General features: G+C 42.1%; 1 protein-coding gene across 1 annotated transcript in view; it reads left to right on the top strand.

Annotated features, from left to right (window-relative positions):
• LOC141112292 (solute carrier family 22 member 6-B-like) overlaps window positions 1–26,695 on the top strand; it is a 125,912-nt gene that overhangs the window by 15,677 nt on the left and 83,540 nt on the right. Inside the window, exon 2 of the mRNA XM_073604948.1 lies at window positions 21,418–21,521. Within this exon, the coding sequence (XP_073461049.1) occupies window positions 21,418–21,521 (104 nt within the window). The remainder of the gene's footprint in view (window positions 1–21,417; window positions 21,522–26,695) is intronic.

Raw genomic sequence — 26,695 nt, 5'->3', positions numbered from 1 at the left:
CCCCTAGCATAGGTGTCCACAGCCTATTGCATTAGGGTGTGCCCCCCAAAGCTCAAACACATATGCGTGTGTGTGCATGTGTATATATATATATATATATATATATATATATATATATATATGGACAGTGTCAGTAGAGCAGTGGATGGTGTCATAAGGGCAGTGATTGGTGTCAGTAGGGCAGTCAATATTATTTTAATTTTTTTTTTTTTACAATTGTTTAGGAGAAAAAAGAAAAAAGGAGATTTTTTTTATTTTATTTGGTGAAATATCAAGGGTCTAAAAATTGGAAATATGCACCACACAAAGTGATTAGAGGGTGCCCAGGCACACCTGGCACACCCTGTGAGACCGTCTATGCCCCCTAGCATTTCAAACTGTGGCCATTATGATTAAGTGCAGATGATTTATGTAGCATTTGCTTCCTGGAATCCAACCTACCCTTAGGCCAGGCATGCAGGCCGGAGGTTGTGCTTTGATGAGAAAGCCCCCCCCCCCCCCCCTCTTAATGAATGAAAAAAATGCTCATGAAGACTCCTGGGATGTGTGACATTATTTGGCCTAGGCCAAAAACCGAGAAGCCACTGAAGAAATGTAAAAAACAAGTAAATATACATATTCCTTTCTATCTGTTAACCAATGCTAGCAGCATAAGGATTAAAAATAGGTCATGTTGCTTGAAAGAGTTTAGTTCTGCTTTAAAGCGTAACTCCACTTTTGTTGAGAAAAAAACATTCCCCTCTGGGTGATCTATGTACGTTGCAAGGATTATAACAACCTTTGTTGCAGATTCCTATCTTTTGTTATTCTGAAGAAATCCCTGTTTGTTCCACTGTGCCTCTGTGCTGAGTGGGTCTAATGGGAGTGGTTTCATAATTATCTATCAGCTGTACAGCTGCAGAGCACTAATGAGGAAAGCTGCTGGGCCTGCATTCCTTTAGATGTGCTCCTATTGGGAGTATCTTGCCAAAAATGACATTTTTGTTGCAGGGGCCTGAAATCTGACTTGTATCTTAGGCAGACTTCTAGGAAAATTGGTGAGCCAATCACAGCAGGAAATGATGTTTCTGGGTGTGTTCAGTACACACTCTGTGTACAAAACAACTCCAGGTAGCCATATTGCATTGCATTTTCAGAACATCACAGTGGCTGCAGATTGAAAAGGAAAGGTAATTTTGAAAAACATTCAATTACAATATGACTTGTGAAGCAATTGTATTTGCAATTTTTTTTCCCCACGAAAGTGGAGTTACCCTTTAAAGAGATGCTGTTATGACTCCCAGAGATGCAGGAAAACTCTATCCTGTAAATAATGGAGCACTTCTTTTTGCTGCCTTACTTAAAGCGGTGAGTGAAGAGCCACACCACTGACAAAGGGTCCAGACAAGACTTTATTCCAATATAGGTCAAGGGGGAAACTTTAATGCCATGTACACACGGTCGGACTTTCCGTCAGGACAAGTCCGATGGAATCTTTTCATCGGACATTCCGATCGTGTGTATGCCTCATCAGACTTTTTTTTTTTTTTTCATTCTGACGGACCTAGAACATGTTTTAAATCTTTCCAATGGAATCAATTCCTATTGGGAAAACCGCTCGTCTGTATGCTGTTCCGACGGACCAAAAACGACGCATGCTCTGAAGCAAGTACGAGACGGAAGCTATTGGCTACTCGCTATTGAACTTCCTTTTTCTAGTCCCGTCGTAAGCGTTGTGCGTCACTGCGTTCTAGATGGTCGGACTTTGGTGTGATGGTGTGTAAGCAAGACAGTTTCAGCGGAACTCCATCGGAACTCCGTCGGAAAAACCTTCAGAGTTTATTCTGACGGAAAAAACAGTCATGTGTACGCTGTATTAGATTTACTAGAATAAAGCCTATTTGGACCCTTTAGCAGTAGTGTTGCGCTTCAGTTTTTATTTTTGTTACATTAGTGTTAGCAGCAGAGAGGGAGGTGATCCCCTCGGGGCCGGCAATTCACCCAAAAGCCATTTTATATAGTAAGTCAGTACTCAGAGCAGGCCGTGCCTGTACTTGGAATCTCCCATATATGTGTCACCTTCCTGCACAGAGCTGCATTATTTAGCGGTCCGCAAGGTGATTCCCAGGCCGAAAGCAAAAGGTAAGCAAAGACCAGTGGCTACATATGATGTCATTACCCAAATATTCATGCGCCTGTCTGTGACAGGTAAATTTGGGGGCAAGCACAGACACTTTCAGTGCTGCACCCCAACAGAAACTTTGACACACACATTCAGGGTGCTGTAGACACCCTTCATAAATTACCCCGAATGAACCTACATTGTCTTTGAATGAATTGAGACAGACACAATATCTGCCATTGCTGGCCTTTTTTTAGGCTGTCATACTGATCCCCTGTCTTTAATTATCTTACCATAGTTAGGAGTTTTGACTTTACTATGACTTTATTTGCTGCATGTTTGTTCTGGGTCAGTATTGAATCCCAAGATAGCTAGGCATTTTCAGATGGAGGTTAGCAATTTTAGCCTCCAAGATGATTAAAATTAAAACAAAACCATACAAAATTAAAATAACATACAATAAATAAATAGAACATCAAAAAACAATGTTATTAGATTGTAAGCTCTCGGGAGCAAGGCCCTCCTAACCCTCTTGTAAAAAATGTTACTGTGCAAACTGCTGCCACTATATAAATCCTGTATAACAATAATATTGTTAAAGCCCACTTGAATACATATTTTTAATTATTGAATATTGTATTGTGTGTATTGTGTGTACCTGTGTATTGTAAGTACCTGGGTAGTGTGAGTGCACGTGGTCTGCGAGTGCACGTGGGTCTATGAGTGCACGTGGGTCTATGAGTGCACATGGTCTGCAAGTACCTGTGTATTGTCTTGTTGAGTACCTGTGTATTTTTGAGTATTAGTGTCAGGAAGCTAGTTGTTAGGTAATTTGGACAGAGTATAATCCCCAATCCTCATTAAATTGGTAGGTATGATGCCCAGCGGGTGTGGAGATGTGACTCGGTGTACATCTTGAGGCATGTGTGTGTTTCTTGATTATCTGTTTGAGGACGAATACTGCTGTGCAAAATGTAAGCACATTGTTTCCCTGGAAGCCCAGGTTCTGAATCTAGGGAAGCAACTGTCAGCACTGAGAAGACCCTCCATACTAAAGGAGAGCCAGGAACGTACCCATCAGGTGCCGGCAGTGGCCAGCACAGAGGTGGGTGGAGAGAAAGAGGTGCAGGCACCAGAAAAGAGTAGATGGGTGACAGTCAAGAAGTATAGAGGGGGAAGTGCCAGGGAGGCCAATCCAGGGCTGGAGCATCCCAATAATTATGCTCCATTGAGTGACATTGCTGAAACCAGTCAGGGACCAGCACTGCTGGAGCTGAGGGACTCTCCTAGCTGCCAGGGGAAGAACTTCTCCAGTGAGAGTGGGGAGGAAGCGAAGGGAAAGGATAGACAGATTCTGGTGGTAGGGCACTCAATTCTTAGAAGGACAGAGAGGGCAATCTGTGACAAAGACCTGAATCACCGAACTGTATGCTGTCTACCGGGTTGGGCACATCACATATCTGGTGGACAGATTACTGGAGCTGTCCTTCCCTCTTGCCCTTTATTTATATATAAAAGGGCTCCTACACTGAAGGATATTATAGCCCCAGGGGCTATTGATCCTCCCGTTTTCAAAGAAAACAGGATTTTTTCGTTTCTAAGAGGTTTTTATGCCTGTGGGCGCTGTCAAGCGTACAAACAGTGTAAATTCAATAATTAAAAACGAAAGGAGTTCACTTCCTTTTCTACCAAGAAATCTTACACGATTAAGAATCTTATTATGTGTGGTACTGTTGGTGTGGTCTACATGCTGGAATGCAATTGCGGGCTTCAGTATGTGGGCCGCACCTCACGTGCTCTTGGGGTTCATATCGGAGAGCATGTGAATAACATCAAGAGAGATCTTAGGTCCCATAGTGTCTCCAGACATTTCCGACAATTCTATAATAGGGACCCCAGATTTTTGAAATTCTGGGGGATTGAAAGGGTGGACCGGCATATTAGTCAGAGAGAATCTTATTGGATTGTAGAGACTAAGGTTTTGACACCTGAAGGGTTAAATATCGACTTCGACCTTAACTGCTTCATCTATGACAAATAAATTCCCTCTCTCCTTTTATTGATAATATTTTATTAATCACCTTTGACGGGTTTTTATATGGATTTTTAACACATGAGTTTTTTAGTATATTTTTGTGTCTGTTTATTGTATTTTTGAATGTATTTTTATTATATTGGTAAGGTTTTTATTTTATTGGTAATGTTTTGATCGATATTGATTCTAAAGGACAGCATCAGGTAATGTTAAATTAAATATACAATTTTATGGATAGGATATCATTAATGTCCACATGAGGGCAGTGTTTTAACTTTATTTTTGAATTTGTATTTCCAATCTTTATTTACTTCCTTGCTGTGTAGAAATACACGGAAGTTCAGAATATATGGGAACCAGAGCTCAGATAGGAAGTAAGTCTGGAGACTCTTTATGGTTTTATTTCATATATTGGCTGTGACCGCTCTGTGTGGCGTCAGCTGTAGCCATAACAGCGGCGCATTTGGACTTGGCTGACGGCTTTATGCCGTGGCCCTGCCCCGCTGTGGATGCTATGGAAATAATAAAATCGATTTCAGTCAAAGCGGTAAGGTTATCCTTTGTCTCGTTGATAGAAGGTTAGGCTTATATATACAGTTGTGCTGAAAAGTTTGCATACCCTGGCAGAAATTGTGATTTTGGCATTTATATTGAAAATATGACTGATCATGCCAAAAAACTATCTTTTATTTAAGGATAGCAATCACGTGAAGCCATTTATTATCACATAGGTTTTTTGGATCCTTTTTAAATCATAATGAAAACAGAAATCACCCAAATGGCCCTGATCAAAAGTTTACATACCCTGGAATGTTTGGCCTTGGTACAGACACAAATAAACCTTTAATTGCCATTTTAACCTGTGTGTGCCACCTTCTGTGTCTGTACCAAGGCCAAACATTCCAGGGTATGTAAAATTTTGATCAGGGCCATTTGGGTGATTTCTGTTAGTTTTTTTGGATCCCTTTTAAATCATAATGATAACAGAAATCACCCAAATGGCCCTGGTCAAAATTTTACATACCCTGGAATGTTTGACCTTGGTACAGACACAGAAGGTGGCACACACAGGTTAAAATGGCAATTAAAGGTTTATTTGCCACATTTGTAGCTTTTTAAATCACAATTAGTGTGATTAGTCATTGACTATTTATACAGAGACAATAATTGTGATTTAAAAAGCCAAAAATGTGGGAAATTAAACTTTAATTGCCATTTTAACCTGTGTATGCCACCTTCTGTGTCTGTACCAAGGCCAAACATTCCAGGGTATGTAAACTTTTGATCAGGGCCATTTGGGTGATTTCTGTTTTCGTTATGATTTAAAAAGGATCCAAAAAAACTATGTGATAATAAATGGCTTCATGTGATTGCTATCCCTAAATAAAAGACAGTTTTTTGGCATGATCAGTCATATTTTCAATATTAATGCCAAAATTTCACAATTTCTGCTAAACCTTTCACAAATTCTGCAAACTTTTCAGCACAACTGTATGTTCACTTTAAATCAGATGCAAAGTTAATAGTTCTTTTTTATTTAAAGCATCAAATTTACAAAACCGCTGAGTTGAGGATAACTAATGGAATTAGTGTCATCCACATATACTCGAAGTTACCTGTTGAAAATGAATAATATGTGTGAAAATAAAATAAAAGGTAGAAAGGGTGTAAGGATAGAGAGGGTATAAGGATCCCGGAAGCATAACTACTTATATAAGGTAATGTTGTAACCGCATGAAAGAATGTCTTTTACCATGGTAAGAGTACTTGATTTTCAAGATTTGTAGGTGAACAATGGGTAATCCATGGTCTCCATAAATGATCAAACTCATTTAAGTTATCTTTATCCAAAGTTTCCATTTTTGCATACAATAACGATTGATTCATTCTGTGCTTTGTCTCTGCTATGTTCAATGAAGGCATTTTCCATGCTTTTGCCATGGTCTGTTTCACGGCTGTTCGAGAGTTGAATGAATAATTTGAATTGTTTACATGTTAGAAAGTCTGGTCTTAAATTTAAAAGAGCCATTGCCGGATATGGTGTAATAGAACTCTCAAACATTTCTGAGGCAAGTATAAAAACGTTTTTCCAAAATGTTTGCATTATGGAACAGCTCCACCATATGTGTATGTGTGTTCTCTGCTCAGAACAGCCACGAAAACAGAGGACTGAGTGATCAGGTGCAAATTTTGTGATTCTAGCAGGGACCAATTACCAGTGTGTAAGTACCTTATATGTAGTTTCAACTGCCATTAGATTTGATGAGGAAGATTTGGTATTAGACTATATTTCAGACCATTCTGTATTATCGATAGTGTGATCAGGATCTTTTTCCAATTTAGCAACATAGGATGGTGGATTTGCATCTGATTTAATGACCAATTGAGAGTAGATTGTTACATAGTTACATAGTTACATAGTAGGTGAGGTTGAAAAAAGACACAAGTCCATCAAGTCCAACGTATGTGTGTGATTATGTGTCAGTATTACATTATATATCCCTGTATGTTGCAGTCATTCAGGTGCTTATCTAATAGTTTCTTGAAGCTATCAATGCTCCCCGCTGAGACCACCGCCTGTGGAAGGGAATTCCACATCCTTGCCGCTCTTACAGTAAAGAACCCTCTACGTAGTTTAAGGTTAAACCTCTTTTCTTCTAATTTTAATGAGTGGCCACGAGTCTTGTTAAACTCTCTTCTGCGAAAAAGTTTTATCCCTATTGTGGGGTCACCAGTACGGTATTTGTATATTGAAATCATATCCCCTCTCAAGCGTCTCTTCTCCAGAGAGAATAAGTTCAGTGCTCGCAACCTTTCCTCATAACTAAGATCCTCCAGACCCTTTATTAGCTTTGTTGCCCTTCTTCTACTCGCTCCATTTCCACATCCTTCCTGAAGACTGGTGCCCAGAACTGGACAGCATACTCCAGGTGCGGCCGGACCAGAGCCTTGTAGAGTGGGAGAATTATCGTTTTATCTCTGGAGTTGATCCCCCTTTTAATGCATGCCAATATTCTTTTTGCTTTGTTAGCAGCAGCTTGGTATTGCATGCCATTGCTGAGCCTATCATCTACTAGGACCCCCAGGTCCTTTTCCATCCTAGATTCCCCCAGAGGTTCTCCCCCCAGTGTATAGATTGCATTCATATTTTTGCCACCCAAATGCATTATTTTACATTTTTCTACATTGAACCTCATTTGCCATGTAGTCGCCCACCCCATTAATTTGTTCAGGTCTTTTTGCAAGGTTTCCACATCCTGCGGAGAAGTTATTGCCCTGCTTAGCTTAGTATCGTCTGCAAATACAGAGATAGAACTGTTTATCCCATCCTCCAGGTCATTTATGAACAAATTAAATAGGATTGGTCCCAGCACAGAACCCTGGGGAACCCCACTACCCACCCCTGACCATTCTGAGTACTCCCCATTTATCGCCACACTCTGAACTTGCCCTTGTAGCCAGTTTTCAATCCATGTACTCACCCTATGGTCCATGCCAACGGACCTTATTTTGTACAGTAAACGTTTATGGGGAACTGTGTCAAATGCTTTTGCAAAATCCAGATACACCACGTCTATGGGCCTTCCTTTATCCAGATGGCAGCTCACCTCCTCATAGAAGGTTAATAGATTGGTTTAGCAAGAACACCCCGGCCAAAATTTAAAAAAAAAAATGACGTGGGGGTCCTCCTAAATTCCATACCAGGCCCTTCAGGTCTGGTATGGATTTTAAGGGGAACCCCGTGCCAAAATAAAAAAAAAAAAACGGCGTAGGGTCCCACCAAAAATCCATACCAGACCCTTATCCGAGCACGCAACCTGGCAGGCCGCAGGAAAAGAGGGGGGGACGAGAGAGCGCCCCCCCTCTTGAACCGTACCTGGCCACATGCCCTCAACATTGGGAGGGTGCTTTGGGGTAGCCCCCCAAAACACCTTGTCCCCATGTTGCTTATCGGAATCTGGAAGCCTCCTTTAACAAGGGGACCCCCAGATCCCGGCCCCCCCTGTGTGAAATGGTAAGGGGGTACAAAAGTACCCCTACCATTTCACTAAAAAACTCAAAAATGTTAAAAATGACAAGAGACAGTTTTTGACAATTCCTTTATTTAAATGCTTCTTCTTTCTTCTTTCTTCTATCTTCCTTCATCTTCTTCTTCTTCTTCTTCTAGTTCTTCTGGTTCTTCCTCCGGTGTTCTCGTCCTGCATCTCCTCCGCAGCGTCTTCTATCTTCTTCTCCTCAGGCTGCTCCGCACCCATGGCATGGGGGGAGGCTCCCGCTCTTCTCTTCATCTTCTTCTCTTCTTCATCTTCTTCTCTGGGCCGCTCCACATCCATGCTGGCATGGAGGGAGGCTCCCGCTGTGTGACGCGTCTCCTCTTCTGACGGTTCTTAAAAAAGGGGGCGGGGCCACGCGGTGACCCCGCCCCCCTCTGACGCACGGTGACTTGACGGGACTTCCCTGTGACATCACGGGGAATGCCACAGGGAAGTCCCATCATGTCCCGTGCGTTAGAGGGGGGCGGGAGGGGGGCCGTCAGAAGAGGAGACGCGTCACACAGCGGGAGCCTCCCTCCATGCCAGCATGGATGCGGAGCGGCCCGGAGAAAAAGATGAAAAAGAGAAGAATATGAAGAGAAGAGCGGGAGCCTCCCCCCATGCCATGGGTGCGGAGCGGCCCGAGGAGAAGAAGCCGCGGAGGAGATGCTGGACGAGAACACCGGAGGAAGAACCAGAAGAGCCAGAAGAACCAGAAGAAGAAGAAGAAGAAGATGAAGGAAGATAGAAGAAAGAAGAAGCATTTAAATAAAGGAATTGTCAAAAAACTGTCTCTTGTAATTTTTAACATTTTTGACAGTTTTTTAGTGAAATGGTAGGGGTACTTTTGTACCCCCTTACCATTTCACACAGGGGGGGCCGGGATCTGGGGGTCCCCTTGTTAAAGGGGGCTTCCAGATTCCGATAAGCCCCCCGCCCGCAGACCCCCACAACCACCGGCCAGGGTTGTGGGGATGAGGCCCTTGTCCTCATCAACATGGGGACAAGGTGTTTTGGGGGCTACCCCAAAGCACCCTCCCAATGTTGAGGGCATGTGGCCTGGTACGGTTCAGGAGGGGGGCTGCTCTCTCGTCCCCCCCTCTTTTCCTGCGGCCTGCCAGGTTGCGTGCTCAGATAAGGGTCTGGTATGGATTTCTGGGGGGACCCCACGCCATTTTTTTTTTTAATTTTGGAGCGGGGTTCCCCTTAATATCCATACCAGACCTAAAGGGTCTGGTATGGAATTTAGGGGGACCCCCACGTCATTTTTTTTTGGTTCGGGGTTCCCCTGTGGGGAATTCCCATGCCGTTTTTATGAATTAACTTTTATGTGTATTGTCGGACTGGCAATGCAATAGCCGCGAGTAGTTTTAAATTACTTTTTTCCTTTGAAATGTCATTTTGCTGTCAGACTGTTCTAAACATGGGAAACATGCGCCCCTTTACAGGCATACTATAGACACCCCCCAGCTATGAAATTTAAAGGGATATTACACTTTTATTGTTTGACTTTAAGCATTATTAAAATCACTGCTCCTGAAAAAACTGCCGTTTTTAAAACTTTTTTTTGCATTGATCCATGTCCCCTGTGGCAGGACCCAGGTCCCCAAACACTTTTTATGACAATAACTTGCATATAAGCCTTTAAAATTAGCACTTTTGATTTCTCCCATAGACTTTTAAAGGGTGTTCCGCGGCATTCGAATTTGCCGCGAACACCCCAAATTGTTCGCTGTTCGGCGAACTTGCGAACAGCCGATGTTCGAGTCGAACATGAGTTCGACTCGAACTCGAAGCTCATCCCTACTGCTAATGATAACGTTCTTGTTACTAAAATTTTGTATATAGTCCCTTATCATCCCTTCCAAGAGTTTACATACTATTGATGTTAGGCTAACTGGTCTGTAATTCCCAGGGATGTATTTTGGGCCCTTTTTAAATATTGGTGCTACATTGGCTTTTCTCCAATCAGCTGGTACCATTCCAGTCAGTAGACTATCTGTAAAAATTAGGAACAATGGTCTGGCAATCACTTGACTGAGTTCCCTAAGTACCCTCGGATGCAAGCCATCTGGTCCCGGTGATTTATTAATGTTAAGTTTCTCAAGTCTAATTTTAATTCTGTCCTCTGTTAACCATGGAGGTGCTTCCTGTGTTGTGCCATGAGGATAAACTTTCAACAAATTGTTGAAATTCGACCCCTATCTTGAGGATCTTATACTGTGTACATATTTGTTCAAATTTGGACAGTTTGTTTATGGTATCATTAGTATTCAAGAGATGGGTGTAGAAATTCTTAATTTGAAGATAGCTGAATATTTTGGATTGGGGAATCCCAAAAGATTCACATGATTCTGGGAAAAGGCAGATTGATGTAGTTGAAACCATGTTATAAAAGCATGAGATGCATTGGACCAGGCCTGAAAAGTTCTGGGAGATATCCATGCTGGATAAAAGGCCGCATTTTTGAGAAAAGAAAGGAGTGGATTATCTGTTGATTGTAGACTGTGTGAGTTTTTATGCCTATCCCAAATTGATAGAGAATGTTTAGTGATTGGGTTCAATAAAGCCTTACAATCTACTGGGCGTAACCATAGGATACTATGTATTGAAAGAGGGTCACAATCTATTACTTCTATTATTACCTACAGAATAATATCTGCAGTAGAGTAATATTTCCATAAATGTGCCAACTGAGCAGCCTTATAATATAATGTGAAATTTGGAAAACCTAAGCCACCTTGTATCTGGAGGAGATATAAGGTTTCTTTAGGCAGTCTCGGCTTAATTTTCTTCCAAGTATACTGTATTGTTTTTTATAGTATGATTCTTAAGAAGTTAGCGGGAACATATATTGGGAGGACTCTAAATACTGTAGATATAAGAATTTAGGGAGCATAGCCATTTTAATTATAATGATTTTTCAAAACCAGGAGATTGGTATGGATGACCATCTTGACAGCAAGCTCGAAATTTGTTTCAGCAGGGCTGGATAATTGGCAGCAAATAAATCTGAGGAATTGTCAGTGAGCTGGATACCTAGGTAAGGGAGACTATGTTTATCACATTTAAAGGGCATCACCTCTTGTACAACTAGTTTCTCATCATTATTTAATGAGGTGTTCAATGCCATCGATTTCTGAACATTATCCTTAATGCCTCGCACACAACAAAATCCTAGGATTTTTTCCGACGGATGTTGGCTCAAACTTGTCTTGCATACACACGGTCACACAAAGTTGTTGGAAAATCCGATCGTTCTGAACGCGGTGACGTAAAACACGTACGTCTACAGTATACGGTTTTTCCTCTTAAGTGGGATTTTAAAGGGGCGGAGGTCTCAAAAAAGTATAACAAAAAGTATAAAAAATTATCAAGATTTTTATTATATCGAAGGTTTAAAAGTAGAACATATGCTAAAGTGAGAACAATGAATAAAAACAACAATGAATGCCAGAATTTACAAATTATGAAAAATACAACCAGGATAAACACGACAGGTCGACAGAGCTACACAAAACCCCACAGAGGCTGTATCAGCAAGAAGCCAAACGACAGTGCAGACCCAACGCGTTTCGAGGTTTTTTGTAAGGATTGCGACCTCTTCTTCAGGGGCTGGAGGTAAGGTGTATATCTGTCTGCGGAACATTATTACAAAAAAGGAGACAGAAAAACACACAATGAAGACTGTCATATGTCAAAAATCATACATATATACAATTATTTACATGATAAGATTGTGATGTAATAACAAAAAGATGTCCTAACCATGCTATTGCAGGGTCAATATTATATGGCATCCACTTTAGACGAGGGGAAGGGGGAGAATGGTAAACCACCGGAGCCCAGATCCGAATACCAGCGCCGCTGCCGTAAAACCAAGACCGCCAGCAGGTCAGGACCAGACACAAAGGGCGTCACGTCCGTCAGCTGTGTTGTAAATTCTCTTTATCAGCTAAGGACCAAAAAGGAGAGGGGAGGGTTTATGTATGTGGGACAAAATGGTCCCGGAAAAATATTCTGCTATTTTAATAGATGGAAGGTTCCCCCTAGTAAGTTTGAGAAGGGGGGCTCTAGTAAGTATTGGGTTATACATACCTATTATCGCAGAAGACTAGGGTTGTCTAAGCGTTGACTCCTCGAGCGGGTATACAGCAACTGATAATACCCCAGGTATGGGGGCTGTGAGAGGTACTATGAATCAACACCAGGAGAACAAGAAGGAGAAGAAATAAAAATAAAAGTATGATAAAAAAGTGTTACTCAAGTAAGTATTTTTCTCCTGTAAACACGCATCCACAGGGGTCCTGTAAACATACCTATTGGTGCATAATGGAGAGTTGATCCCTGTGCTGATTCGCACAAAAGTATTATCTATAGTAGCTGATAGATCTTGGATACCACACTCCAGGAGAGAATAGCAGAAGAGCGCCTATGTTCAGCGGCTAAAATGATACAGAAAGGAATATATGTCCCAATGGTAAATAAAGGCTCTTAAATATATCAAGGAGCGTAAGATGTAATAATATCTTACAGCTCCATAAGCCGTGCTGGTGCTCAGTGTGTATGTGCACACTGCAGCTCCATAGTTTATTCCAAGTAAGTCTTAATTATAGGTGTAAAAGAGAGGGTTATATTCTTTACCTTGAGCATATCATAGCAGCTGCACCTTCAGTCCTGTGTCCTCCCAGGGTATGAGCTGACAATCTTGTGTGTGGTTTTAAGTAGTGCTACTAATTAGGAGCACATATGAAACAGCTGACTCCACTGGGAGCAGCGTCATTGCTGACAGGAGGAGCCGCCCCCCGAATCCCCGGCGCGCAGACCAGCCCCCCCGCCCCACACACGGGTCCAATCCAGGAGCGGATTGCATCACATCCTGGAAGGAAAACAGGACCCGTGCTGGGAGGGGACTGACGTCCGCGTCAGGCACCCGCGGTGCGCAGATCGCCATGACAACGGGATAAACAAATCCCGGTCATAGGCGATCATATGTGGGGAGGCCGAGCATTGCCAACTGAGAGTGGCAGCTTCGGCCCCCGTGCGCCGAGTGCCAGATCCGAGTGCCGACAGACGAGGTCACACACACAGCAGCGCTCCCAGGCCTGCATCCCCGATGGTACACACGCCCCCCCAGGCCCCAGGACAAAGCAGAGTATTGCCATATTAACCCATGAATAGCCACACATAAAGGACAATAAGAAGAAAGGGTCAATGCAAACATAACTTATGGCTGGAAGCATATATTGTGGAAGGAAGGAGGGGAGAGAGATTTTTAAGCATAAGTATAGCCACCAGCCTGTTAATAAAAGATGGTCAGTATGAAAAAATACACTGGTAGTAACATACAAAAGGGGTTATTGCTCATTTCTATCACCATCCCCATCCGACTGCAAATGATTGTTGGCTCACATCCATCCAATTCCTAATGATTCTACAGGAAAAGGGGGGTATTTACACCGGGGGGTTCCCACTCAGACCCCCCTGAAGTAAAACCCTCTAAAAAGGGTCTGAAAGATGTGGTATCGTTAAGGCCTGGTGCCCTGGTGGCCTGGATGCGAAAAATCCACTTTTGTTCTTTTTGCAGAAGGATTTTGTTACAATCCCCCCCACGTAGCCCTGGATGGACGCGGTCCAAAATTAGGAAAGACAGCTTGGGAAATACACCAGAATGGAAATTAGAAACGTGTCTGCCCAGTGGTAAACTGGGATTACACGTTTTCATAGAAATTATATGGCGGTAGGCTCTCCGCCAGAATTCCTGGTTCGTTTTACCGACATAGTAGCTTGCGCAATCGCACATAAGTAAGTATATTACACTGAGTGTTTTGCAGTTAGCAAAGTGTTTTGGTGTTTATTTCCTGCCATCAGATAATTTAATATTGGGTTTGGTGTTCATAAACTGACAATACGGGCATCCGCCACAGCGGAAGGTTCCCATGCGTTTGCATGGATCTCGTTTTCCTGTCCCACCCCCCACATATTCACTGGATACCAAGTTATCCTTGATGGACCTGGCGCGTTTAAACGTAAAAGACGGTTTGTCCTGTATAAATGGACCAATGGTAGGGTCTAGTTTCAAAACGTGCCAATAATGTTCAATGATGTTTTTGACAGTTTTATGTTGATTTGAAAATTTGATAATTATTCGGATGGGATTCGTTTTTTTCTTGTTTGATTCCGTGCCAAAAATAAGGTCATGTCTGGTCTTCAGACAGGCCCGTTTGTATGCCCTCTTTAGGCATTTTTTTGAGAACCCGCGTGTCAGCAATTTTTTGTAATAATGTTCAGCAGACAGATATACACCTTACCTCCAGCCCCTGAAGAAGAGGTCGCAATCCTTACAAAAAACCTCGAAATGCGTTGGACCTGCACTGTCAATTGGCTCCTTGCTGATATAGCCTCTGTGGGGTTTTGTGCAGCTCTGTCGACCTGTCGTGTTTATCCTGGTTGTATTTTTCATTATTTGTAAATTCTGGCATCCATTGTTGTTTTTATTCATTGTTCTCACTCTAGCATATGTTCTACTTTTAAACCTTCGATATAATAAAACTCTTGATAATTTTTTATACTTTTTGTTATACTTTTTTGAGACCTCCGCCCTTTAAAATCCCACTTAAGAGGAAAAACCGTCTACTGTATATGTACAAAGGGATGCGGGTTGGTTGTCTCGTTCCATAAAGTTCTTGTCACCACCAGTTTCTATAAAACACGTACGTCGGGACTATAAACGGGGCAGTAGCCAATAGCTTTCATCTCTTTATTTATTCTGAGCATGCGTGGCACTTTGTGCGTCGGATTTGTGTACACACGATTGGAAATTTCGACAACGGATTTTGTTGTCGGAAAATTTTATAGTCTGCTCTCAAACTTTGTGTGTCAGAAAATCCAATGGAAAATGTGTGATGGAGCCTACACACGGTCGGAATTTCCGACAACAAGGTCCTATCATATCAATTTTCCATCGGAAAATCCGACCGTGTGTACGGGGCATTAGACTCGAAATAGCTGAATATCTTTCTAATATAACCATGAGGTTGGGGGGCGGATACCTGTGGAGAAGACAAGAATAGAAAGATGTCATCTGCAAATAGGCATAGTTTGTGGTGATATCCACCAAATTCTTTACTGGTAATTGTAAGTTCCATCCTTATTCTTTGTGCTAAGGGTTCAATAAGCAAGGCAAACAAGAGTGGAGAGAGTGGGCACCCTTGATGGGTGCCCCTATCTATATTGAATGTCTCCGATTTGTAGTCTGCATATTTAATGTAAGCTCTAGGCTTATTATATAGTGCAGAAATCCATTGTAAAAAATATGGGCCAAGGCCCCATTTACGCAGGGTAAAGTGCAAATAGGACCATGATATGCCTTTTTAATGTCAAGTGAGAGAAAACACATTGGAATATGGTGCAATTCAGCAGCATGTGATAAGAGGACTGCACGTCTAATATTATCGCTAACTTGTCGAATAGGAATAAAACCAACTTGATCCCGATTTATAAGATTGCCGATAAGTTTGTTTAATCTAGTCGCGAGAATTTTGGCTAAAATTTTCATATCCAAATTTAACAGATAAATAGGACGATAATTTGACCAAATTGTATCATCAGTGTGGGGTTTGGGAAGCATACAGATAATCGCTGTCAAGGTTTCCTGCCTAAAAGAATATCTTTTAAAAAGAGAGTTGAAGGCACTAGCTCAAATGGGTTATAGGGTTTCTACAAATGTACGGTAATAGAGAGCAGAGAATCCATCAGGGCCAGGTCTCTTATTTAGTTTCAATGTTTTGATATCATTGGACACCTCACCAACTGATACAGGGTCTTTCAACAATTCTAATTGTGTTTGAGATAATGAAGGAAGAGAAATGTGGGGGAAAAAAATCGTCTGCCTTAGAGGCATCCAGCTCACTGTCAGGTGAATATAAAGTAGCTAAATGTGACCTAAACTAGTAGAGTATCTGGTTTATTTGCTTTAATGTAGAAATTGGCGTGATCATTTAATAGTTTTATCCCCAGACTTTGTGAGTAACAAATCAAATTCCAGTTTAGCCTTATCTAAGTTCAATTTTAGTAATAGAGAAGGATTTGTTAAAAATGCCATATAACATGTATTGAAATTTGTGCCTAAATTATTGCAAAGGGCTTTACGTTCTCAATTAAAGAATGCAGCTTGTCTCAGGCATATGCCACGGAGAACTGGCTTATGTGCCTCCCACAGAGTAAGCGAGGAGATGTCAGGGGTAGAATTGTATTCTAAGTATTCCTTAAGTGCAAGCTCAATATTTAGTCTATGTGCTGAATTTTTGAGTAAAGAGTTTATAAGGAGCCATGTGGGATCATGTGCTTTTGGAATTGTAGAGGCTATAACAGTGTATATTGCGTTGTGATCACACCATGTGACTGGTAAAATTTTGGATGCTGGGACTTCAGGCACCATACCTATGGTTAGAAATATATGATAAATCCACGAGAATCAATGATAGGGATATGAATAGTGTGTGTACTGTGGTTTTGTTTGGATTCAACTTACGCCAGGAGTCCACTAAATTGTGTTGCGAAAAAGAGTGTTTATTGGGAATATTCGACTGAGGTATTGGTGATTTGTCTAAAAAGGGGAAGAGAGTCTGATTAGAATCTCCACATGTAATTACTGTACCTATTTTGTATGATTCCACCACCTGTAAAAGATGTGAAAGGAAAGAAGTAGGTTGTTTATTAGGGGCATAATATGACACTATTGTGATAGCACTATCCAGTAAGTGCCCTGTAAGGATCAGATAACGACCCTCAGGGTCTTTAATCCCCTTTAATAATGTAAATGTAATAGTGCGATGGAATGCAAAAAGTACACCATGCTGTTTAATCGAAGCTGAGGCTGTATATACTTAAGAATATATATTACTGAAAAATTTAGGAGTGGATTGTGTTGTGAAGTTAGTTTCTTGAAGGCACAAAATATGCGCCTTCCTAGAGGTGAAGGAATGAAAGGCTTTGGTGCGTTTTTGCGGAATGTTGAATCCCTGTACATTCAGGGATAATAAAGTATGGTATCATGTAGTCTAAAACAACATGTGATAGAATTTTCCTCCAAGGGGGGGGGGGGGGGGTGGAGAAAGAAAAAAAAAGGAAAAGGGAGAAGATCCAAAATAAAATGACAATTTTAAAATGTCACGAATATTAGATAAAATATGTATAACCATATAACATATTCATTGAGGGGAGAAAAAACCCTCTCTCCAAGGGTACATTAGCTACTGTCAGTTGTCCACTGTTTCAATGAACAAACTGAGGGTAGCAAGAAGGAAATGCAGGCAACATCCCTGAAGGATAAGGAAAGCCAACTGTATTATTTACCATAGACCATACCATAGTAATATTTTACCATAGATATTTAAACAACAAGAACAAAATTGCCCAAACAGGAACTGAGGGTCCGAGAACTGCAAAATGTGGTTAATGAAAAGGAATCCAAGTTTCATACAAAGCTAACCATGTAAGTGGTATCTATAACACTATGTGATAAAACTGTTAAGGCAGTTAGTATATCTCGTTAAGGCAGAGAAAGACTAAAAAAAAAAAAACTAAAAAACTAAACCTTGTAACTGAATTAACACGTATAAAATAAGAAAAGTAATTCATAGTATGAGTATGAGCTTATGAAAATGGACAAGATATCGCATTATCATAGCTAAATATTCAAGAGTAAGGTTAGAACCATTTTAAGGCCATATGAAAAATAAATGATATGAGTTGGTAGACTCAACCAGCCGATGGTTATAAAAACCTCTTTATAAAGCAATCTTATGTCTATGGAATCATCAGGAACCGGGACTGGGGATCTAAAGTGACCTCTTTTGTTCGAACTATGATGTTTGTTTCTTCCTGATGTGGTAGATGATTTGCGTGATGAACATGATGTAGATCTTCGGCGTGTGTCTTCTGTGTCTTGAGTTTATCATTTGCAGTGCGACATATATATTTGGGGCCTTGGAGCAAGGGGTTTCAAAGCCCGTCTTTTATTGATAGTTAGTTGAGACAAGTCTGCAAAGAGTTGAAAGTTATGGCCTTAGAAAGTTAGAGATTCTTTACTTCTTGCTGTGGCTAAGAGTTGTTCTTTCGTTCGATAAAAATGGAACTTAGCAATAATGTCACTGAGTGGACCCTCAGGTGTTTTGGGTGTTATGGCTCTATGAACCCTGTCCATCTCGAGACGATCTACTGGAATAGCCGGTTGTAATTCCTGAAAAGGTGCTATTATTGTGGCTTGTAAGTCAATTATAGATTCAGGAATACCTCTAATGCGCAAATTGGAGCGTCTTGAGTGATTTTTCATAGTTCTCCAATCTGGTCTGCAACATTATATTTTCCTCTTTAAGGTTTTCAATCTCTGCTGAGTAATTCAGGGTATAGTTTTCTATGTTGTCCCCTCTAGTTTCAAGTTCAGACATGCGTTGATCCAGTTCTCTAATCTTTTTTGGTGAGGCTGGTTGTTATATGGTCTGAGGTGGGCTTTAAGGCTTTATGAAATATTTTTTTCTATTTGTTTTAACATGGCTGGGGAAGCCAATTTATCCTGAGAGGTATCCTCCAGGTTCTCACGATCAAAATCTTCTTCTTCTGAGAGAGCCTGAGAATATGTATATGTGTTTAAAGCTTTCACAGCACCATGTGAGGATCCTGAGGAGGATGGCTGCGGCGCCATTTTGGTTGCTGTATGAGCCGGTGTGTCTTTGACAGCCTTTGGCTTCATATTTAAATGAAGACTGCCGGGGATGAAACCCCAATGTTCCAGGGTGCTATGGTCTGAGGTAGGAACTATATACTTGCGGGTGTTTGGCAAACACCCGCTGTTATTAGGGCTTTACCCTCCTTCAGGTAGCGGAGCTTCAGACGGCATGTCCGCTCCGCTTGGCACCGCGCATGCATCCGCTTTTCCTTAACTACCACCCCTTTTCCCCGTACTCCTTATCTGACATATTTTCCCATCTCACTTTTCAAACCTTTCTCCTGGGCTCTTCATCTATCTGTTTGTTCTCATCCCTTGCTGCTCATGTTCTAATTTATCATATTTTCTCTATATTAAAAATGTTAATATGCTCCTAATACATTGTGAAATACACAAAAACTCTAGACACCACCTATGTATCACTAATAATTTATAATGTTTTACCTGATGTTTTTATACTCTAGTGTATATTTTGCATTGATAATTTATATGTAACTTTGCAGTTTGCTTCTTGTTACATTGATTTAACATTATCACACTTTCTATCATAAAAATTAGAAAAAATAATATTGAAATGGAAAAATACCAACATAATAGTTAGTTGCCTCTTTATGTCAGTGATATTTAGTACTTTGGGCATTGGGGGTTATTTACAAAAGGCAAATCCACATTGCACCGCAAGTGCACTGAAAGTGCACTTGGAAGTGCAGTCGCTCTAAATCAAAGAGGGAGATCTGAAATGAGTGGAAGCTCTGCTGATTTTATCCTCCAATCATGTGCAAGCTAAAACTCTGTTTTCTATTTTCCTTGCATGTCCCCCTTGGATTCTTCAGCGACTTTACTTCCAAGTGCACTTGCAGTGCAAAGTGGATTTTGCTTTAGTAAATAACCCCCACTGCCTCTGTAAGAGGATGGCTTTTTAAACAATATACTTTGCAATTCTACGCTAATAATAAAGAGGTTTATGTTTATCAACACATCCCTGGTTGTTAAGTGGTGGAAGGTAAAAGTCATCACTTAACTGACAGTCTTAAAGTATAACTATCTTTGCCTCACCTACAATCCCTATTATATTATGTAACAGTATATGTACTCCCCTCTACCCATTTTGTGCAATTTTGTATAATTCCATTTTATTTTTCCTGATGTACTTTAAATCCCTATTATAAAGTTAAGTATTGCTGTCAGATATTGTTATTGAAATATATTTTACAATGTCTCACCTTTAGCTATGTCGATTTCCTATATCTGTTTAAACATGTTATTGTGGAAAAAATAAATAAAGTATTACTAAAGGCAAAACTTTTTTTTTTTAGTTTTGGATAGAGGGGTGGTGGATTAGAAAACCTATCAGTTTTTATTGCTGTCTGTGTCCCTATTAGGGAGATTCACCCTCTCTGTTTATCCTGTTTACCATTCATTTCATTGAAAGTGAAAGTAAAGGAAAATACCAGATTTGGGGTTGTCCCCAGAAAAGTAATAGAGGGAATATCTTACAATGGGGACACTAGTTCTGGTGACCTGGGGGACCCCAAGGGATTCCCTCTCACTTCCTGTTTGGCTATGGGACAGGAAGTGAAGGTAAATCTCCCTAATGGGACAAAGATGGTAAAAATAAACCAAAAAGGGGTTATAACCCTCCAAAATGAGAAAGAAAAGATTTGCCTATAGTTCTACTTTAAATGTCTGTTCAGCCAAAAAATTGTTTTTTTATGTTTTGGATAGCGTTAAGAAGCATTAGAACCCCTGTCAGGTTTTTTGCTAGGTAGATTTCCCACTTACAGTCACAATGAAAACAGTCAAACCATAGAGGAAGTGATGAGAAATCTGCCACAGAGACACAGGGGGTTATTTACTAAAGGCAACTCTACTTTGCACTACAAATGCACTTGAAAGTGCACTGAAAGTACACTTGGAAGTGCAGTCGCTGTAGATCTGAGGGGGACATTTAAGGAAAATAAAAAAGAGCATTTTAGCTTTCACATGATTGAAGGATAAAATCAGTAGTGCTTCCCCTCATTTCAGATCTTTCCCTCAGATCTACAGCGACTGCACTTCCTAGTGCATTTTCAGTGCACTTTCAAGTGCACTTGCAGTGCAAAGTGGATTTGCTTTTAGTAAAACAAACCCCCACAGGGGTTGATTTACTAAAGGCGCTTTGCAAGTGCAGTTGCACCAGAGTTTGGTAAATGAGGTGAAAATTCACTTTGCAAAGAATACCCAAAGACAGAGTGCAACTGCGCTTTGAAAGTGCACAGTCTATTTGCCTTTAGTCAATCAACCTCATAGACAGCAATAAAAGTTGACTGAGAAATCTAGCCTTTTCTTACTGTACTAGAAGCAAAGGAGTTTTCTTTCTGTCTGCTGTGGTTAGCAGTAAAACATGAATATTGCCCTAATCCTTCCTCACTTTTGGATTCCACCTCTCACCTTATTTGCTTTTATTAACGTAGTTTGCATAAAAATGTTCTGTGTTGTTTCTCATGATTCCTCCTCCCCTGACTCTTCTTTCTTGTAGTGGGATCTGGTCTGTAGTCATCGTAGAATGAGACAACTGGCTCAGTCCATTTACATGTCAGGAGTTCTGGTTGGGTCCATTGTGTTTGGAGGTCTCTCAGACAAGTAAGATTTTGCCATATCATATGTTCCACTGTCTGTCTAGCAAGGGCATAACTACATATGGGGCCCCGTAGTAAAGAATTGGTGGAGCGATCTGGCTACCTCCCTACTGTCATTTATCTTAACATAAGGTATGTGCAAATCAAGGCAGGTAGCAGGAGAGATGTCATCATTTGGCACCATTCTTACTATGGCAATTATCAATTGTTTGACACAGTCTTGAGACATAAAACACTTGGTGCATAAAGCACGGTAAAACCCCTCATGGATTTTTTGAAAGGCAGATCAAAATGTTGGTAAAAAATATATATTTTATTATACAGTAACATGATAAAATAGTACAAATCAACAATTTGTCTACTCAAAATAGAACAGGAGTTAAGTTAAGCTCGACCAAAAGAAATAAGGAGGATAAACCATAAAACATCAATCATATATATCTATTGACTTCATTTTTTTTTATGAGAAATGAACATACACATAAAAGTCCAGCTAAAAAACCCCCATCAGGTGGGTATGTTGCTGTCCCATACCAGTGATAGTCCGACACAGATGATATATTGAGGACAAAAAAAACACACCAGAAACCCCATCTGTATCTAGGCAAGGAAGCTAGCGTTTCCTGACAAGAAAAACCATGCAGAGCATACAATGTAAAACAGGACTCTCCGGTTTGGAAGCCTTTGGAGTGGGGAAAGCATCTGTTGGTTAAGTACAATACCGCCAGCTCAATATCAGGTATGCCCCATGGGAGGCAGAGAGCAGTCATCCTATAAAAATCAGCGAATAATTGACCAGTTAAAGAAAGAGGCATTGCGCCCATGCTTGGAAGGAGGATTTGTAAGGCTGCTTTGTTTCCTAGATACGCCCGTGGCTAGAGAGTAGGGATGAGCCTAACATGCCCCAGTTCGGTTCACAGCAGAACATGTGACCAGGCAAAAAATTTGTGCGAACATCGTTAAAGTCCATGGGACACAAACATGAAAAATCAAAAGTGTTCATTTTAAAGGCTTATATGCAAGTTATTGCCATAAAAAGTGTTTGGGGACCCGGGTCCTGCCCCAGGGGACATGTATCTGTCAGGGCTGGGCTCCGCCCTTCCTTCTCTGAGCTGACCGCTCAGCTGTCGGCTAATTGCCAGCTCCCATCTCTCTCCACCGTTACCCAGCTGTTGTTGATTCTGCTCGTCAGTCCTGCCTACTTAAAGCCATCCAGCTCACTTGATCTCTGCCTTCGCCTTTGTCAACATCACAGAGACTTTCTCCTGCGTTCCTGTTGAAGACTTGCTCGTCTGATGTTCCTTCTGGCTACTGATCCTGCTTGCTGTACTACTACGTTTATCTCTGGCTCTCTGACATTTGCTTGGCTGATCTGGTTACTGAACTCTGGCTTGTTTTGACTATGTTTACTCTGTTTACCTTACTATTATTATTATCAAACAAGTGTGATTTAACTATACTTCTGTCTCGGTCTGATTCATGGTTCCTGATAGTAGGCGAAGGCCATGAATTCAGAAGATACAGTCAATCCACTTGTTGGTAATATTTTTTCCAGATTGGATGAGCAAGATCACCGCATGGATCAGTTTGCCATAGCATTACAAATGCTCCTGAGTCGCACGGCTCACCTGGAAACTCCCACTGTAGCTGCTCCGGTACAACCTGAGTTGCAGGCCATCCCTGCTGCTGCCCCAGTCTCTGTGCAGGCACCCACCTTGAGTATTACCTCTCTAAGAGGTATGTCTGGTTCCGCTCTGCTTCCCCAGCAATTTGGGGGAGATCCAATTCAATGCAGAGGGTTTCTCAACCAGGTTAAGATTCACTTTGAGATGCTGCCCCAGGCATTTCCCACGTACAGACGCAAAGTAGGTTTCGTGATATCTTTGCTTTCTGAGAGAGCCTTGGCCTGGGCAAACCCTCTATGGGAGACGCAAAAACCTGTTGTCTTGAGTTACCCTGACTTTATGGCCTCCTTTAAAGGGGTATTTGACGTTGCCGCACGCTCCACTTCTGCTGCCAAGTGCCTCATGTCCATCAACCAGGGTATGAGAACTGTTGCCAACTACGCCCTTGAATTCCGTACTCTGGCAGCAGAGGTTGCTTGGAACAATGAGGCCCTCGTGGCTGCTTTTTCTCATGGTCTCTCAGGATTCCATCGAGGATGAGATAGCAGCCCGAGATATACCCACTGAGCTGGAGAGGTTGATCATGTTTGCCATCCTCGTTGACTCCAGACTCAGAGAAAGACTCTCTTTTAAGGAGCGCTTGCAGAAGCCTCCTGTACGTTTGCCTCCGAGCTTTGCAGTCCCACCTGTGCCTCCCTCACCTCACATGCCTCCTGGTACCGAGTCAGTCAGTGAAGATGAACCCATGCACTTGGGCTTCACGCATCTCTCTGTGGATGAGAAAGCCTTTAGGAGGGGGGAGAGATTGTGGCCAGGCAGGTCACTTTTTGAAGTCTTGTCCTACCCGTCCAGGGAACGCCCCAACCTTGAGGTCCTGTGATGGATAGACCTTAGGTGGCGTTGTTTCTACCCCAGTTATCCAGAAGGATAAGCCCCTGGTTTCGGTCACCCTTTCTTGGGCTGAATCGTCCATCGAGATACAGGCTCTAATCGACTCTGGGGCTGCAGGCCTGTTCATTGATGCTGCCTTTGTATCGCAGCACTCGCTTCCGCTGCAGCTGTGTGACACTCCACTTGCCATTGAGGCTCTTGATGGGAGACCTCTACAGCCTGCCCATGTGACTCATGAGATGGTTCCGTTGTCCATGGCCGTAGGGGCTCTTCACCATGAGATAATCCAATTCCAAGTTATTTCCTCACCTAGGTTTCCGCTGGTTATTGGTTATCCTTGGTTACAGAGGCACAACCCCTCCTTTGATTGGCTCCGTGCTGAGGTTCTCTCCTGGTCACCACAATGCAGTAAAACATGCTTTCAGAAGGTAGCCAAGGTCCTGTGCACCTCTTCACTCTCCTCCCTGCCGGAGGAGTACCACAATTTTAGCGATGTCTTTGACAAAGGTCAAGCCAGTAGTTTGCCTCCACACCGGCCTTATGATTGCGCAATTGACCTTCAACCTGGTGCCATACCCCCTCGTGGCCGGGTTTACCCTTTGTCGGTCTTGGAGGATAAGGCCATGGAGAAGTATGTTGCAGACGCACTTTCTCGAGGTTTCATCTGCAAATCCTCGTCTCCTGCTGGTTTCTTATTTGTGAAGAAGAAGAGCGGTGAACTGAGACCTTGTATTGATTATAGGGGTCTCAATCATTTCACGATTAAGAATGCCTACCCGATTCCATTGATTACAGAGTTATTTGACCGCCTCAAGGGAGCAACCGTTTTCACGAAGCTTTATTTAAGAGGGGCATACAATCTCGTGCGGATTAAGGAGGGCGACGAGTGGAAAACTGCGTTTAATACCAGAACAGGCCATTATGAGTACCTCGTAATGCCTTTTGGCCTTTGTAACGCTCTGGCATTTTTCCAGGAATTTATTAACGATGTCCTCGATGACATCCTCATATTTTCCAAGTCCCTGGAGAGCCACCACATAGATGTCTGTCGTGTGCTTCATAAACTAAGAGAAAATAATCTCTATTGTAAACTGGAGAAGTGCGAGTTCCATCGTGAACAGGTTAAATTCCTGGGCTATGTCATTTCCACTGCTGGTTTTTCGATGGACCCAGAGAAACTTTCAGCAGTCCTACAGTGGTCCAGACCCATGGGTTTACGTCCTCTGCAGCGTTTCCTGGGCTTTGCCAATTATTGTCGGAAGTTTTTTCGTAACTTCTCGTCTTTGGTCAAGCCCCTGACTGATATGACCAGAAAGGACGGTAACCCACAGAGTTGGTCTCCGGAGTCCATTAAGGCCTTTGAGAGTCTCAAGGCTACCTTTGTTTCTGCTCCTGTGTTGGCACATCCAGATCCTATGTTGCCTTTTATCCTAGAAGTTGATGCTTCTGAAACTGGAGTTGGTGCCCTTCTGTCTCAACGTCCTAACTCTGAGAGCGCTAAGCATCCATGTGGCTACATTTCCAAGAAATTGTCACCTGCAGAGTGCAATTATGAGATTGGTGACAGAGAGCTGTTGGCGATCATTTTAGCCCTGAAAGAATGGAGACATCTCCTTGAAGGTACCACTGTGCTGGCTCTCATTCTTACTGACCATAAGAATCTCACATTCTTGTCTGAGGTTAAGTGCCTCTCTCCCAGAAGGGCGCGATGGGCTCTTTTCTTGTCGAGTTTTAATTACATTTTCTCATTCTTACCCGGTACTAAGAATGTAAGGGCTGACGCCTTGTCACAACAATTTTCCTCCACTTCCAAGTTGGAGTTGGTTCCAGTTCCTTTGATTCCTCCTGATTGTATTCTGGCTATGGTGTGCATCAGTCTTACTTCTCCTTTGGGTGACAAAATTCTTGCTGCTCAGGTCCATGCTCCTCCTGAGAGACTTTGTGACCACTGCTTTGTCCCAGGGAGTCTCCGTACTCCAGACTTACCATTCTCCCAAGGCAACTGGCCACCCTGGGAAGAATCAACTTCAACAATTCTGGTGGCCTAGTCTACGTGCTGATGTAACTGCCTTCGTAGCTGCCTGTTCCATGTGTTCAAAGAGTCGAGGACACCTTCCAGTGGGCCTCCTACAACCCATACCCAATGGAGAGAGGCCCTGGACCCACCTGTCTATGGATTTCATTGTGGAGTTAGCCAACTACAAGGCAACACTGTTATCCTTATGGTGGTTGACCGGTTCTCAAAGATGTGTCATTGTATTTCACTTAAGAAGTTACCCAATTCTAAGAAACTGGCTTCCATTTTTGCTTGGGAGATCTTTCGCTTACATGGGCTACACAAGGTGATTGTCTCGGACAGGGGTAGTCAGTTTGTCTCCCGGTTCTGGCAAGCCTTTTGTGCACAGTTGGGAATTCAGCTTGCATTCTCCTCTGCGTATCACCCACAGACTAATGGGGCTGCAGAACGAGCCAATCAGTCCTTGGAGCAATTTCTACGTTGCTATATTTCTGACCATCATAACAACTGGTCAGACTTATTACCGTGGGCAGAGTTTGCTCACAACAGTGCCTTGAATTCTGCTTCCCGATTGTCCCCGTTTATGGTGAATTATGGTTTCCAACCTGCCATGTTGCCTGACTCGTTTGTTCTGCAGAGTATTCC

Source organism: Aquarana catesbeiana, linkage group LG11 (genome assembly GCF_042186555.1).
Source record: "Aquarana catesbeiana isolate 2022-GZ linkage group LG11, ASM4218655v1, whole genome shotgun sequence".
Lineage (NCBI taxonomy): Eukaryota > Metazoa > Chordata > Amphibia > Anura > Ranidae > Aquarana > Aquarana catesbeiana.
This window is presented reverse-complemented; position numbering and strand designations above follow the sequence as displayed.